The sequence below is a fragment of the Colobus angolensis genome, unplaced genomic scaffold (assembly GCF_000951035.1).
Source record: "Colobus angolensis palliatus isolate OR3802 unplaced genomic scaffold, Cang.pa_1.0 Scaffold220, whole genome shotgun sequence".
NCBI classification, from domain to species: domain Eukaryota; kingdom Metazoa; phylum Chordata; class Mammalia; order Primates; family Cercopithecidae; genus Colobus; species Colobus angolensis.
In genome coordinates this window covers 4,178,914-4,196,669 of record NW_012115378.1, presented here as the reverse complement: position 1 = coordinate 4,196,669, position 17,756 = coordinate 4,178,914, and the positions used below count along the sequence as shown (strand labels likewise).

The 17,756-nt window shown below is 35.3% G+C and overlaps 1 protein-coding gene across 1 annotated transcript in view; it reads left to right on the top strand.

The window, feature by feature from the left end:
- The window catches only part of ASXL3 (additional sex combs like transcriptional regulator 3), a 140,916-nt gene that overhangs the window by 64,836 nt on the left and 58,324 nt on the right, over positions 1-17,756 (top strand). The window contains exons 6-7 of the mRNA XM_011943717.1: positions 72-191; positions 11,408-11,571. Of these exons, the coding sequence (XP_011799107.1) occupies positions 72-191; positions 11,408-11,571 (284 nt within the window). The remainder of the gene's footprint in view (positions 1-71; positions 192-11,407; positions 11,572-17,756) is intronic.

Sequence of the window (17,756 nt, the reverse complement as noted above, 5' to 3'; positions counted from 1 at the left end):
AACAATTTTAGATTTTTCTTTTCGAGGACTGCTAGAGAAGATAATGACATAATAACTATTTCCTTTTTTAGGATCCGAATCTAAAAATGGTGAAGCAGACAGTTCAGATAAAGAAATGAAACATGGGCAAAAATCTCCCACTGGAAAACAAACAAGTCAGCACTTAAAACGATTAAAAAAGTCTGGTTTAGGTGAGTGTTTAATAGACTATGCCATTTCACATTTTAGAAATTTATGTTTCTTCAAATAAATTATCTAAAATTCTCAGAACTTTTTTTAAATGATTAAACAAGGAAATTAAAATTTCCCTCCATTTATCAAAACCAAAAAGGGTGCTAAATAAGGAAACATTATAGTTACAACTGAATGATCTTAAGCCTATTACTAAATTTGTGGATGATAATATTGGATGAAGCAGAGGGTAAAGATAAGAGACTTAAAATTGATACATGTAAAATAATTATCTGCCGGGTTGTGATTCTATCTAATGTGTAGTGCTTTGTCTGTGCAACGAGGTTATACTTTATTGAAATATGCTGTATCAGAAGAAAAAAATGCAACCTTTATAAAGGGTTCACTGAACTGGAGAGTACATTGTCAGTGGCGTCTGCTGCAGTAAAATTGCTCTTCCTTGCTTTTTGTCTGTGCTTCTTAAAATATTTAGTAGTGGCTGTCTGAAAAAATAATGTAAAATTGCTGAGAAATGTGGGAGGCACAGGCCACAGGTCTTTCAAGTCAGCGCCAGGTTTTCTTCGACATACTTTCCTGATAACTTTTCATCAGGAACCCCCAACAGCATTCAGGCAGAAAAGAGCATGAGAATTAAAAAGACAGAAATAAACATATCCTAGTTTGAACACTAGAATTCTCAACTGCCACTGCCTTGTTGTTGCACCTGGATCCTGATGGCTTCATTTCTCTCTCTGAGTTGTTTAACCTGTGAATAGGGTCATGATAATAACCTGGATCATTATAATATTTTGTAAAATGTTTGGCAGAAACTACAGATTTATTGATGTGAACTTTATTACCTGTTCGGCCACTTACTTTCTTGGCAACTTGAGATAATTCTTATTTGCAGAGGGTATCTGTTTATAAAATTCAAGATTTTATCTGATTTTTTTTGTAAAGTTTTTTCAATTACTTGTTACTATATGACAGACATTTTGCTAAATCTTGGGACATACTTCCAATAAAAAGACTTTAAATAGGATTTATTTATATTTAAATAAGAGACCTTTAGGAAAGCAGAATCTTTTTTATTTAAAATCTTTAAATATAGCGTAATTCTCTGTTTTGCATTATTTTCAAGGCTAAATAATTTTAGTTATTCTCTAGCCCAAAATATGTGTGTTTGTGTATAACCATACTTACCTATACATTGACATATTCTTTCCTAGTACTCTGGGTGTTGTAAAGTAAGCATTTTAATGTAAGTAGCTTCTGAAATAGAGAACTATAGTGGGAGAATGATATATAAAGAATATACCAAAAATCCAAAACAGTACCACATTATCATACACTAAGGAATTTAAACGTCAGTGACCTTTAGTTAAAAACAGTCGGCTGCCAACCTCCATAAAGTTAGTGCCATGTAATGAGTGTATGAAAATTTAAGGCACAGGGGCATCCCCATTTATTTCCTTAGTTACTTCAGGACTGAAAGTTACTAAGGTGTGCCATTATCAGGATCCTCTCAGGGGCTCAGATCTTTAGTCATTCTTGTTTTATTTTTTTCTTTTTTGAGACGGGGTTTTGCTCTTATTGCCCAGGCTAGAGTACAGTGGCACCATCTCATCTCACTGCAACCTCCGCCTCCCGGGTTCAAGTGATTCTCCTGCCTCAGCCTCCTGAGTAGCTGGGATTACAGGCACTGCCACCATGCCCAGCTGATTTTTGTATTTTTAGTAGAGATGAGGTTTTACCATGTTGGCCAGGCTGGTCTCAAACTCCTGACCTCAGGTGATCCGCCTACCTTGGCCTCCCCAAAGTGCTGGGATTAGGGAGTGGGCCACCATCCCGGCCCAGGATCTCTTGTATTCTGGTTTTTGTATCTTGAAGTCCATGCTCAATGAATTAGAGAATCAGAATTTGTTTTAATACTGAAAGTCAACTGAAAGATATAAAGACTGATATACAAGCCAGCTCTTAGGAAATCCTGCATGCCACTAAACGTCTTATATGTTAGATATTGTGTTGCTGAAGGATTTCGGCTGAATTGTTAGCACATTAAAAGGTAATGAAGGAGTGCCCCCTGATATTTCAAACCTGCTTTGTTCTAGACTATAAAGTAGTGGAGATAATGAAACTAATGGAGGAATGGAGAAGTGAAGTCACATTCACTGGCCATATGTAATGGAATGGTCTAGGTATTTTAACATAAGTTATGTCTTTTAATTTTACTTCAATTTTGTACAGTACAATGACGTCTGTTTTACAGCCAAAGGAACTGAGATCCTGAAGGTTTAAGGAGGTTGCATGAAAATGACACAGCTAAGTGATACAAGCCAAGACATATCTAACTCCAAAGTCTAAGCCGTTCATTCTGGATATAATCTGAATGTTAAATTATCTAACCTATATTTTAGACCTGTAGGCGCCACTGAGGGAAATACAAGAAATGACATGGTGAGACTACCATAGGTGTTAAAGTGCAGGTCTAACTACACATGGAAGGAGAGCTAGCTATTGTAAGATTTCTCACCCTATTCTGTATCAAACACAAAGAGGAAGAAGGTGGGATTTAAAATAAGCCAGCTGAAGTACAATTCTGTCAAAAGTAAACTGCAGGTGTTTACTGGGTAGGAACTGTGACTGGCTGACTAACCTATCCAGCAGCTGAATGGAATGGCTTATTTTGTGGAAATGAAGTCAGTAGTATTTTCAAAGTTTCCAATATATGCCCAGCAGTAGAAAATAAAAAAACATGGAATGAAAGGATGGTCCTTAAATATAACTGTCTCCAGAAAATAACCCACGTTGTTTTTGTTTGTTTGTTTGTTTGTTTGTTTTTTGAGACAGAGTCTCGCTCTGTGGCCCCAGACTGGAGTGCAGTAGCACAATCTCAGCCCACTGCAAGCTCTGCCTCCCGGGGTTCACCCGGTTCTTCTGCCTCAGCCTCCCGATTAGCTGGCACTACAGGCGCCCGCCACCACACCTGGCTAATTTTTTGTATTTTTAGTAGAGACAGGGTTTCACAGTGTTAGCCAGGATGGTCTCGATCTCCTGACCTCGTGATCTGCCCACCTCGGCCTCCCAAAGTGCTGGGATTACAGGCATGAGCCATCGTGCCTGGCCACCCGTGTCTTTTTTAGACAGTAATGTTTTTAATGCCCTGTTAGAATCAGACTGATATTTAATACTCTGTAAGGCATATTTACATACATTCTGCTCTTTGCCATTAAGTTGTTAACTCCTTGGAACAGTGGCCTTTCTGTCCACATCTGTAGTCCTTACTACAACCTTCATAGCCCTTCTGTTTAGTAGGTTCTCAATGAGTTCGAAATGAATAACTGATTCTAATTAACTGAATGACTTAGAAGTTCGGATGAATGAATGACACATTCTAGGGGGTCCAGCATAGTGAAGTTCCTCCTATCTTCTTGAATAAAAATGGTCCTGTGTTTGTGGAGAAGGTCATTCTTTGTATACTAGCGTGTAGCAGATCCAATGCAAAGGAGTGATCCCACCTCATATCCTTTAGCCAGCCAGATAGAGACAGCCTGTATTCCCTATTCTATTTTTTTTTCCACCCGAGTTAGACATCTAATTCATATGGTCTTGGAAATGAGGTTTTTTACTTTACTTGCCTTCTCTAGGTAGTAGGTATGTATAAGTCCTAACCTGTTGAAACCATGCTGAATTAAAACAAATGCTGTAAGTCTGTTCTAATTTAAGTTAATAATTCTGAAACAAAATCCAGTGAAAACCAGAGTTCAGGGTATAAGTGTACAATTTTTTTCTCATTGTGATATTTTCCTGAAAGGATACAAAGTTCTTCTAATTGTCCCCTAAGTGCCTCCTCTTGATTTCTAGCAATTAGTTGCTTTATCAAATTGCAAGATATTCACTCCGTGCAAGGCATGGGTTTCACTTGGGCCTTAAATCTAAGGAGTGTAGCCCAAGACACAATGGACCCCCGTATGTTCTCTCAACACTCTTCAGTACAGGAGGTACCATAGGCCCCCTCAGACTCTTTCATGCTCGGCTTCCCTAGAGAGGGTTAGAAGCACACAATAAAACAAGAATAATAATAAGAAGCTTCTAAATTTCTCAACCTCAGTTTTAAATCTTAAGTTGGAAATAAAAGAAAAAAATTTCTTCAGTCATTCTAATTCTGATGGTAATCTCGAAGTTCTCCTGAGAAATATACCACCCAGCTTGGGAAGCTACAACTGTTGATGCAGGTTTTTGGTTTTGTTCTGTTTGTTTGCCCATGGCCAGGGTTCTGCATGAAAACTATGATGATATTTCTTTGAGTAGCCCACTGATTGAATAGACTTGGTCACGGGGTGTGTGCAGTTGAAAAATATAGTGCTTCTAAAATGGTATGTATTTCTCTGATGAGGTTATAATGAAACAAAACAAAACTTTGGTGGTCCCTTTCCTATTTCTTAATCAAGTACAATAGAAAACACTGTTCTGATATGCATAAAACAAATGCTAACAATGTCTACAAGGACTCCTTTATTATAGACCTTGAAAATTATTATAACAGTAAATGTTAAACTACCAAATAACTAGGCAGTAGAAACTTCATCTGCTGGGATGAAGGGTAGGTGCCAGCTGCAAATGCGGTTAGAAGCATATGTTTTTCTTGCCTAATCAGTTGTTTTAATAATACCCTCTCTCCTTGCCTTAGCAAAGGATAAACCACTTAAAACCCTCTCCCATGAAGATTTCTGAGACAATCCTAGTACATTATCATCTCACTGTCTTCTGGCACTTAGAACACAGATTTGTGAATACTTTAAACTTTCTTTAGTAATACACTCTTACCACTTGTTTTCTATATCTTGATATCTTACAATTTTCCCTAACTAAAATGTAAGTTCTTTGAATTCAAGGCCATTGACCTAAAGTAGTTTTAATTATACTTCTTCCTACACAATCACATAGTAAGAGTTTAAAAAGTGCTTGCTAAACAAATGTAAGCTTCTAATGGATGTCTCCAAGGGGGTTTTAATAAATGTCCTTGGTGGGCTTAACTTCTGGGATTCATTCCAATGTATTTTATTTGGTTTAATGTTTTTGGAGTGAAGAATTATAGCTTTGTTGGTTTTATAAAATGGTACATACTCTTTAAATAAACCAAAGCATAAATATAAAAATAAAGTTTGAATAATAACCGCACATCTTTTCATCCAAAATCATTCTCTCCAGTGCATTATAAACGTTATTTGACATTTCTTACTGTGTATCTATAGCCAGAGATATTAAAAAACCTGTGTTACACCATTTTAGTTAAAAGTACAAAATTTAATTAATTTTATATTAAATAATAAAAAAGTAAAACTAAAAAACAAAATTGTTAAATATTGCCACAAGATATATTTATATCTAAAAGTTTTCTCCAGAGTTATTACAAATATGAGAAACTGAAATAAGAATGATTACCTTTTTAACTACTCATTTCAACTTTGGACACTATATTTTAAAAAGATAGGGAAATAATTACACTACAGACCTTCCTACCTGCATGTTTTTGTTACAATATTTTTTGAATATCGAAGTTGATAACATTTATGTTCTATTTGTTTAACCATAATTCCTATAGTTCATTAACCCTGGTACTATATTTTAATGGACTCAGTGCTCCATGTAGACTTTTTACACAATTTCTTCATTTATGAAGACTACATTAATTCATGTTGTATATTGATTAGATTTTGCCCTCTGATATTTTTCCCATTCGATTTTATTCTTTGGAAGCTGATTTTTCTTCTCTGAGCGCCACTTAATTTAATTTCATTTTAGAGACATAGTCTCGCTCTGATGTGCAAGCTGAAGTGCAGTGGTACCATCATAGCTTACTGCAGCCTCAAACTCCTGAGCTCAAGAAATCCTTCTGCCTCATCTTCCCAAGTAACTGGGACTACAGGCATGCGCCATTATGCTAGTGTGTGTTTGTTTTAGATACAGGGTCTTGCTGTTTTTCAGGCTAGTCTGGATCTCCTGGCCTCAAACAGTCCTCCCACTTCAGACTTTTGAGTAGCTGGGATTACAGGCGTAAGCCACTACACCTAGCAGACCTGTTCTTTGGAATCGTTCCTCTCTAATTTCTTGAGATCATGAGGAACTCTTTGGTTTAGAACTCTGTGTTTGAGCAGTGCTTCTTGTCTGCCTGGTCTGCCTTTTGCGTGTGCTTCTCTGTGTGAGTGTGTCTGTGTCTCTGTGTGTGCACACTTCATGCATAATCCTTGTATGGGCTCCCTTCTGGGAAATGTGAGTCCGGAAGCCAGCAGACTACCCAGGGATCAACAAGAGTTGGAGCCTGCAACTTTCACAGGTTGGTGGTCTTCGAACTCCCTGTGGCCAAATAGAGAATTTCCTTCACCCTAGTGGAACACATTCCCCATGATTTTTATCATGAGATCAGTCGGGTGTCTTCTTGTATAGCATAGGCTGTGGCAATGTAGCAATTGTTGCTTCTTTTCTCCTTTGCCCTACCTCAGACCCTCTAGGCCAAGTGTCTGGGAATTAAATGCTAAAACGACTACATCTTTTTTCCTTCTCTGGGTACTGTTGGGAGATATGAGGTACCAACTTTAATGAGATAAGACAATCATATTTAATTGGATTGTTCTTAAGCCAATTAAGAGTACACATGTAAGGATAATTAAAATGGAATTAAACATCCTTTGTGGCAAGAAATTCAGTTCATCTTCTCTGTCTTTGTTCCAAAATCATAAAACATATTTTTGCTTAGGTGGACATCTTTGAAATAGTTCTTCTTTTGACTTTGTCATAAAAGACTATGTGCCTCTCTGAAGCATCTTTATTCTGATATTCTTAAACATTTTGAACCATACTAAATAATAGCAGTGTAAGTTCCTATTTCTCACATTGCTCATGACATGTTTCAGAAGTAGAAAATAAAAAGTTTTACGTTTTTCTCAGTTTTCTAACATTTCCTCCAATCAGAGTCACTCTCAGTAAATGACCTCAACTCTGTTACATGAGAATATTTATGCCATTTAATAAGAATTAAGCAAAATTTTTTTCATATAATGTATTTTTTAACATTTTTGCCTCTAGGTTTGGCCTTTGCCTCTACTTCTGAGAAAAGAAGCTTCTTCCTAATTCTGGTATAAGGTTTTTATTGTGAAATATTTCAAACATGTAGAAAAATACACATGCTAGTAGAACAGACACCTACATACCTGACATCTCAACTCAACAAATATTAGATTTTTTGAATAGAAATAACTTGTAAAATTTTATGTATTTGTAAGATTGGCTAGTACAGTCTCTCTCATATTGTCCTGCTTCTCTTTCTTTTGTAATAAAGGTTATATTATTTTTATAAAGTCAATTGAAGAAGTGTTTTCTTTTTTTCTGAAATATGCATATGATGAAATAGGAAGTTCCAGAGGCTAGGTCAAGAAAGTAAGTCTCCTACCCCACATACAATTTATCTTTAGAGCCGTTTATAATTTGTATAATTTGTGCTTTGTGTATATGTGGGAAAGAGGGCACAAATTCATTTTTTAAAAATATTTTACACATTTATCTTTCTCTTTTCAGGTTAAATTTGGAAATGTGTAAAACTTAAAATAATTTGTCTTCAATGACATTGCAAAGAGTCATAATATTATGCTTTTTAAAATCTACTTTTAATTATAATTACATCTACCTTTAAATATGTACTCTATGAAGTATTGTGTCCTTACCTTTCATTCCTCTTCACATTTGTTTATACCATCTCAGGCCAGAGATGTCTTTTAAGAGCTTAATAAAAAATATTTTTTATTGTTGATGGTTTTCATTATTGTTTTCTGTTTAATGAATGTCTGCTTTTTTCTTTTCATCTTTCCTTCCTTCTTTCTAATTATTCTTTAGTGCATTCATTAACTTCTTTATTTTTACATGTAAACTTTTAATTTTGAATTTTTTGTACCCTCTAATATATGCAATTTACCTTTAAAATCAAGTGAGTGGCATATTAAAAAATTTGGTACCATTAAAAATTCAAATACTTTATAATTTCCCTTACAGTTTTTTTTTTTCTGTAATATGTAAAGTACATACAAGTGTGCTTTTGAATGTCTAAACATATAATGGATGTGTGGGGTGTTAGATAATTGATACCTTTGTAATATGGTATTGTATTTAATTTCTTTTGGGGGAGAAAGATGAGGCTTTAGATTATTCTTCAGTATCTGTTGAGACTCACTGGACAGTTGTGTTATGTTTTGTTTTCTTGTTGCTTTTGAATGCTGGGGGAAAAACTCCTTTCTCTAATGGCTCAGTACAATACCCTGTGTTAAATTTGTTGGTTCAAGATTGATTATTGAGTTGTAAAAGTCCTCTGTAACCTTAAGACAATTTTTTTTTGATCCAATCTATCAGGTTTTGGTAATATATGTTACACTTTCTGGTAACATTATGTGATGTTAATTTCTTTGTTATTACCTGAGTTTGACATGTTGAGGCTGTACTATTTAAATGAATGTAGGTTCAAGGTCACTATATATTCGCAGTAAATTAATCCTTATACACTTAAGGAATGATCTTTCTCATCCCTAATAATAGATTGTTTTACTTTTGTTTATCTGGTCTGATGTTAGTATTGCAGTATGGTTTTTTTGTTGTTTTGAATTTCTGATTAGTAGTTTTTAGTTTATTCGTTTTCTAATCATTATTCTTTCCATATAATTTTTATTTTAAGTGTATTTCTTCTAAGCAGCAAGTAAATGGATGTTGTTATTTTTAAAATCTAATGTGAAAATCCAGTTACCTTTATTGTGATTGTTTTGTGCTTAATTTTATTTAATTTTTTTCCTCCTTTTCTGCCTTCCACTTGATTCAGTTTTTCCATCTATCCATTTATTTGGAAATTGTAATTCTTTTTTTTCTTCCAATAGCTATGTACAGTTTTAACAAAATAAAGAACTAGTTCATATGGCTGTTCCCAAAGCATATCAGAGTTTTATAGTGCTCTCATTTCAATTACATCTTACCATGTTGCATATAGTTATTGTGAAGTATTTTATTTCCACTTTGTTTGATTCCTCCATAAGTCATTAGTATTATTTTTTACAATGAATGTTTGTTTGGATTTACTCATGTCTATTATTAGTCTCCTTGCTTATCCTTGCCTCTGCAACCATTGAATTTCTTCTTTGATAAAATTTCTTTATTTGTTAAGAACATACACTAGTAGTTATTTTAGCAAGATTCTCTAAGGGATAGAGTTTCGATTTAGGATACCAAAAACATTCTTATAATTGCCGTCATTGTCATTTTTTAGAGACATAGTTATAAATGAAATTCTAAATTGACACAATTTCTCTTGCCCTTTTGAAGAGATTTAACTGTCTTCTGTATTGATTTATTGATAATATTTCTATTCATCTCATTGTAATTTCTTGGAGATAATCGAGTTTTTGTTAAAAGTAGTTTTAAGATATTCCTTTTATTATTGATGTTTGGAGATTTCAACACTAGATGGAGGAATGGGTATTTATCTCTCTTGAGATTTGGTATGTAGCTTTTATTTAAGAACTTTAATCATTATTTCAATTCTGAAAAATATTTAGCTTTTCAAATATTGCCCCTGCAATCTATTTTTTTAAAATTCAGAACCTTCTATAAACATACATTTTGACTTCTTATTACATTCTTTGTATCTTTTCCCTATCACATTTTGACTCATAATTTTTACACTACCCTCTAATTATTTCCTTAAGTTTGTATCTTAATTACTCAATAATTTTTTCTCCACTGAAACATTTTTAAATGTCTTAATTAAATTTGTATTTCTAGAAGTATTATTTGGTTCTCTTTAAAGTTTGATTGTTCTTTTATTATAGTATCCTATTTTTCCATAATTAAAAAAATTCACTCTTTTATCTTTAGTTATTTAAAAACAAGGATTGGCAAACTGTTTCCGCCAAGGGCCAGTGAGTAAATACTGTAGGCTTTACAGGCCAGGTGATTTCTGTAACAACTCTTCAACTCCACATTGTAGTGCCAAAGCAGACATACACAATATATAAACAACTGGACATGATGTTGTTCTAGTAAAACTTTATTTGGTAAAACAAGCATTGGACCAGATATAAATCATGAGCCATAATTTTCTGACCTCTGATTTAAAACATACTCTTTATAATCACATTCAAGTCGTTATCATAGCTCAAGTAATGGAATGGTAATTCTTCTGTCTGTGTTTGATGCCTCAGTTGATTGTCCCTTATGGTATGTTATTTTCTTGTGTGTCATGATTTTGAGATGTGAACTCTACATTCAGCTTTCTGTTGGAGGTCAGTGTGCCTTGAGTTGTGGAATTATCCTGCAGAGCATATTTGCATTTCAGACATAGTGGCTAATTTATTTTCATTTTTTACTGTTTGAGAGTTTCACTCTGTTGTTGAGGCTGAGTGCAGTGGCACAATCATGGCTCACTGCACTCCTACCTCCTGGGCTTAAGCGATCCTCCCACTTCAGATTCTGGGGTAGCTGGGAACACAGGTGCATGCCACCACACCTAGCTAATTTTTTAAAAATATTTTTTGTGGAGATGTGGTCTCACCATTTTGCCCAAACAGGCCTTAAACTCCTGAGCTCAGGCAAGACTTCTGCCTCAGCCTCCCAAAGTGATGGGATTATAAGCTTGAGCCACTGCGCCCAATCTAATTTTTTTTTAAATGCTTTTTAAATTATCACCTGTGGAAATGCCTTAAATAAGAACCTTCTGAAATAATCCAGTGCTTAGTGCATTGCCTGACACATGAGGAACACGCAGCTATTTTTGCTATAATTATCCCTATTAAAATTAACAGTACTGTTGTTTCTGTTATCACTAATCCTAGGTCTTATAGAACTTACATGAATGGTAGTTATTACTGTTCATGCATTTGGAGTTTTTGAAAACTCTGATTAACTGGAAACTCACAACTAATTTTTTTTTTATTGGAACCTGGTGCTACTTTGAGCTAAAAATATAGAAGATATTGAGTGAAGTATACATTATGAAAACTAAAGATAATTGAAGCCAGACAGAAACATAATGGAAGAAGCTTTGGGAATTTCTCTTCTGAAATACCATTTGTAAAAGGGATAGAAAAAAACATATAATTGAATATACGTGTTCACTAGATATACATGGCTGTGTTTGTGTGTACGTACATACACATTTCCCTCTACCTGTAGTAAATTCATGCCTCTTGCTTGTTCATCACAGGGCACTTGAAATGGACCAAAGCTGAGGACATTGACATAGAAACCCCAGGATCTATTCTTGTCAACACTAACTTGAGGGCATTAATAAATAAACATACGTTTGCTTCTTTACCTCAGCATTTTCAACAATACCTCCTGCTTTTGCTCCCAGAAGTGGATAGGCAGGTAAGTAGAAGTTTTAGACATTTGATATCAGCCACTAGTTACATTATGATGAAGAGGCAGGGCTGTTATCAAAGATGACTTATATACAGATATAGTATATTTCTGTAATTTATGTGTATCTATTTATTGCTGTCATTAGCTTATTTAATCCGCTAAAACAGAACCATTTTTATTCTTAATAGTGAGCCAATTCACATTTTAAAATACGGTACATTGTGGTAGAGTGAAAACTACAAACTTACATTGGAAAGGGAAAACAAAGAAATCAAGCCTTCCATTATCAAATAAATCTTTAGAGTAGCTGCTCCTTTGCCCAGAGGGAATATTAAAATGCAGCAGTAAAAAGCCAAGGTTTCTAAGAAATTATGTAAATGTTTTCATCCTCAACTATTTCCAAAAGGCATTTAAAATTTATGTTTGCAATTGCTCTCTGAGAGTCTATCAGTATGAATATGATTGCCTATAAATAATCACCTTTTACCATTTTTAAAATATATCTGGAAATGCTTTAAGTGTATTTTTATATTTTTGAAAAGCTTCTAAAATAAGGAAATACAAATATAGATGCATAATAGCAGGCATCAATCATCTTTTAAGGCTGTTTGCTTAGGAAGGAAAAGGAAAAAAATTTCATCACATAAACTTTTATTAAATTTCACAGAATTTATTAACTGCTGTCTATGAAACATTCCCTTATGATTCTTATTTCAGTAAATTCTGAAACTGTGTATCATTTTCAATTGATGGACTTAATGCATGTATATTTATGAATTTGTGTCTTGAGATGATAGGTACATCCATGAATTGAAGTGGACAAAATTTATTTAATATTTCCATATTACTTTGAATAAGTTTTCTTAGCTTTTTATTTGATTCTGTTTTCTACTGTGACTTACCCATCTTCTTTCATACATATTTAAATATGATAAGCAACATATATGTATCTCTTTGGTGGTGATTATTGTTCATATTTTGAAAGAGATTATTTTGATTTTGGGTACATTTTCATTTCAATAGGAGTTTTTTCTCTTTCAACAACATTTACTTAATATCTACCCTGAATATGATATATTCTGGGTGCTTTGGAGTAATAGCAAGACAGTAAATGCTTATTGAATGAGTGATTAAATGCACTGTAGTTGGATACGTAAACTGTGTTTGTAAATAACCAAAATATGAGTTAGAAACAGGTAAGCTTGAGGGGAAAAGTACAAAGTATATTGCACTTTTATATGCAGAAGGGAAATATCAGAGTCAAATTTAAAATTCTTGAATTGGGCCTTGAGATACAGAGGTAGAATCTGAATTAAATGAATGGAAAAGTGCCAAGTGAGAGTCCAAGGGTACAAAATCAAAAGCTAATTTGGTGGAAGTCTGGATTGTAGGAAGAATGATGCAAATGATTTTGGGATGACAGATTGGAAGTTGACTTTGGAATATTGCTTGAATATGAAGCTGAGGAGTCTGAATGGTGTTCTCCCTGCATCTGTAATACAAAGCCATTGAGGGATTTTGAATGGAGCTATGATGTAATAAGACCGTTACTTTTTAAGGAAATTATTCTGACAGTACTGAAAGAGAATGACAGGCATGGGAAACATGAAAGTAGAAAGAATAGTTTTAAAGGAATTTTAGTTGTTCCCAAAAGGCATAATGAGGGTTTGATTTTGGAGGATTGAGTTGAAATTAAAGAGGAGGAGAAAAATGCAGCTGTCATCATCCTTATCCTCATTCTCCTTCACCACCTCGTTCTCCAGTAGTCACAATTTTACATTTTGTCAAATAACACTTGAAGCAGGTATAGGAAGGAGCCACTGATGACTCCTCAGTTACAAGCTTGTGTGACTTAGAATTTAGGGGTTAGAAACTTTTGGGGGAGAGATCTGATTTATTAGCTTATACAACAACGTCCTCCACTTCAACACAGGTGGAGTTTACAAATCTGTCTCCAGCTTCAGAAATAAGGTTTGGCGTCTACAGCTGTGTTAGTCCATTTGCATTGCTATAAGAATGCCTGAGGCTGGGTAATTTAAAAAGAAAAAAGATTTATTTGGCTCATGGTTTTGCAGGCTATACACAAAGCATACTGTTGGCATCTGCTTCTGATGAGGACCTCAGGAAGCTTATACTCATGGTGGAAGGTGAAGTCATGTCATATGGCAGGGGAGGGAGCAAGAGAGAGAGGAAGGAAGTGCCAGACTCTTGTAAACAACCAGATCTCTCTTGAACTCACAGAGGGAGAACTCACTTACTGCTATGAGGACAGCACCAAGACATTCATGAGAGATCTGCCCCCAGGAGCCAAACACCTCCCACTAGGCCCACCCACAGTATTGGAGGTCACATTTCAACATGAGGTTTGGAGGGGACACAACCCCCGAAACATACCAAAAGTGTACTCCATACATATTTTTGTAATGAAAAAATAACAGATTGTCCTAGTTTTAGTAAAATATTGGTGGCCAGAGTCTAAGCCCAATATTTTCTTCAACCTGTAGCAGTTTGTGTTACTCAGTTTTTTCTAGTCGCTGTGAGAAATATAATTGAATAAGGCACGATGCTCGTCCTTGAATAACACTTAGTCCATTGAGAAAATTTTTATTCAAAAAATGTTTACTGAGCATATATTGTGTGCTGTATGCAGGAATGGATCTTGTGGAGGATACAAGAATAAATCTTGTGGAAGAATAACAGAAGGGAGAAAAACAACTTCATATGGAAATGTAATACTCTGCTCACTACTAGAAAAGAAGTTTAATAAATGGATAAGTGTTTTACCAAGTTTAGTATAAAACCAGTTAGAATCATATAAATGTCATAATAGAACTATAAAGGAAGTCTTTTGAAGATGTAGAGGATGAAGAAGTTTCATCTGAATGTAGTATTGGAGAAGATTTTTATAGTAGAGAGGATGCTTAAGTTGAACCTTAAAGGACTGGTGGGTGTTTCTTAAGTAGAGCCAAAGAAAAGTGAATTTTACAAAGGAAAGGCCTGCTATTTACAAAGACATATTGCTTGTGTGTTCCAGAAGATTTAGTGTCTCCGTATGACTGGAGCCACCTAAAGGAGAAAATGGGGGGCTATTCTGCTGAAGGGGAATATGGTCTACAACCTTCATGGCCTGATTGTAGGCTAAACTCTTTGAACTTTTTCTGACACCAGTAGGTACCATCAAAAACTTGTCAAATGGGAAATGACATACAAGAAATAGTTTAAACATGTATTCTCATGCCTGGGCATAGGAGAAGGGAAGAGAATCCAAAGGATGCATAAAATGCAGTCCTTATTTTCTTTTTTGGGAGCAAGCATCTCTGTGAATGATGGATTGGACAGCAGAAAGATAAGACACAGAGAGGCTGGTTAGGAGACAGTTGCAGTAGTTGAGGTATGAGATAAATGTTTGACCTTGGTATTGGAGTTGGAAATGGAAGGAATGAATTCCAGACATATTTTCTACCAGGATGAATAGGAATAAATGACAGCTATAAAATGGGATTGTTAAAGGTCTAGAAGGCAACTAGAGATTTTTTCTAGAGTGACTTAAGGAAGAGAAGCTCTGTGGGCCTGTCAGCATTTTATAGCAAGAAATTCAGAGCTAGTATGCTCTCTTTCTGTCAAAGATGGGGTCAACCTTCTTTTCTAGCAGAAAGGGATAGGTGATTTGGTGCAGCAAACTAGCAAAACTGCTGCTGTTTTAGGCTAGCTTATTGCAAATGTCCAAATGAAGATGAACACCATTATTTCATGGCCATAATGAGTGGAGATGGCATGGGAATGGGAATTTGATTACATAGATTTATTAGAGCCAGTGGAAGGTCCTACAATTATGTGAAATACCTAAAATTTCAATTACGTCTTCACATAGTTTACAAAATCTGAAACTCCTCGGTTTCTTGTTTTCCTCCTTTGACTACCCCAAGTTTCTACTGTTTTCTAGTATGAAGTAGTCCTAAAAGGACCTCCTACTCTGGACTCATGTGAAACGGGTTCATTCCAGTACTACATCCTCAAAATATGGGAACTGAGTTTCACATTTGTCTTGACAATGCCGGCTGTCAAGGCAGTCTTTCTGGGTGTTTTGTTTTCCTATATTTGTACTTCTCATTCTGTTTTGTAAAGTTCTGATTATCTTAGATTATATTTTAAATTTACCCCAGTTTTATCACATTACTGTATCTAGTTTTATACTTAAGTTTATTCTTCATACATTATACTGCAAGTAAAAGAAAGTCCAACTCAAAGATTATTAAGTCATAAAAGGACATTTGTTGGCTCAGTTAATTAGAAGATGGAAGTTTGAGTGGGCTTCTTGTTGTTGGTCCTAGGTCTCCGTTATTATTGAAGGTCCATTTAATTATTTAAATAAATACTTCATAAAATCTTCTGCCTTGCTGATATTTTCTAAACCCGAATCTCTTTGTGTAGGATGGCTATCTGAATCAAGATATGAGCACTTGCCTCAGTGCATGGGGAGAATACTAGTATTTCAAGCAAAAGACCTAAGAGTCACACTAGTGGTACCATTTAGATCACATGATCATTTCTTAAACAATGACTGTAGCCAAGGGAATGGAATATACAAATTGGCCTAAACCAAATATGCGTGTCCTTGGAGCTTAGAGAGTGTGTTCATCATCTCCTGAAGAAAATGGTGCACTTATGGTAGAGGTCAGAGATACTGTAAAAATCTGTTTTTTACAAGTTTTACCAGGGGATGTACAGGTTGGGGTAGATGCTTGGTAGGCAATTAACAGCACCTGTTGAAGAGGAGTCGAAATTAAGTTTTATTTTTGACATGTTGGATTGAAATGCTTCCACTCTTTGAAATGTCCAGAAAGTCATTATGTATGCAGGTTGTAGACAGTAGAAGATGGAGTTAATGATAATATATTCATAGATTATTGTGTCTGCTATGGGATTTGATGAGATTGGGAGATAGCATAGTCATCACAGAGAAGTACATGTATTTGTGGAGAATGTGGATAAGAAAGAGGATGGGGAAGAGCCAGAGAATAGATAGAAAATAACAAATCCATGAGAGATCATCAATGTGTCAATCATATACAAGCAATAGTGTCAAATGTACAAAGGGAAGTCACTGGAGACTAAGTGAGATATCTTTCATTTGTCCCTTCACACCCACACTTCAGTCTTTGTGCTGCTTTTCTCCAGAAGGCTGGCCTGTGTGTGGACTACTGCATCAGAAGGGCCTGTGCCCTCCATCATCTTTTTTTAAAAAATGTTGAAATAATCACAAACTTTTAGAAAATGTGAAGGCGTTTGAGAATAAGTTTATTTATTATTTATTTGAGAATAAGTCTGCAGCCAGATGATCCAGTGTCACTTTCTCCCCCAATATATGATGACTTGAAAAGTGTATTTTCTTTTTTTTTCTTTTTATTTTTTTTTCTGACAGAGTCTTACCCTTACACCCAGGTGTGCAGTGGCATGATCTCAGCTCACTGCAACGTCCGCCTCCCGAGTTCAAGCCATTCTCCTTCCTTAGCCTCCCGCGTAGCTTAGGACTATGGCTGCCTGCCCCCACACCTGGCTAATTTTTTGTATTTTTAGTAGAGGTGGGATTTCGCCATGTTGGTCGAACTGGTTTTGGACTCCTGACCTCAGGTGATCCACCCGCCTTGGCCTCCCGGAGTTCTGGGATTACAGGCATTAGCCACAGCACTCGGCCGAAAGGTGTATTTTCTATAAACAAGGACATGTTGTCTTACATAAGCACAGTGTAACCAGTGAAAATCAGGAAATTAACAGTGATGATTATCATGTAAGAATCTATCCAAATTTAGCCAGTTGTCCCAGTAGTGTCACGTTTAGCAACAGCATCCAGTCCTAAATCTGTCACTGCACTGAGTTGTTATGTCTCTGTAGTTTCCTTCATTTGGGTGAGTTCTTTAGTCATTCCATGATATTCATGACCTTGACACTTTTGAACGTTATAAACCAATTTGAGTTTGCATAATGTCTCCTACTCAGATTCAGATTATGTACCTTTGGGAGAAATAAAATAAATTATGTTGCGTTCTTCTTGCGTCCTGTTAGGTGGCACACAACTTTGATCTGACTCAGTACTGATGCTGTTGACTTGATAATTGTATTAAAGTGTGTTTGCCAAGCTTTTCCAGTGTAAACTTGCTCCTTTCCCTTTTGTAATTAAATAGTATTTTGTG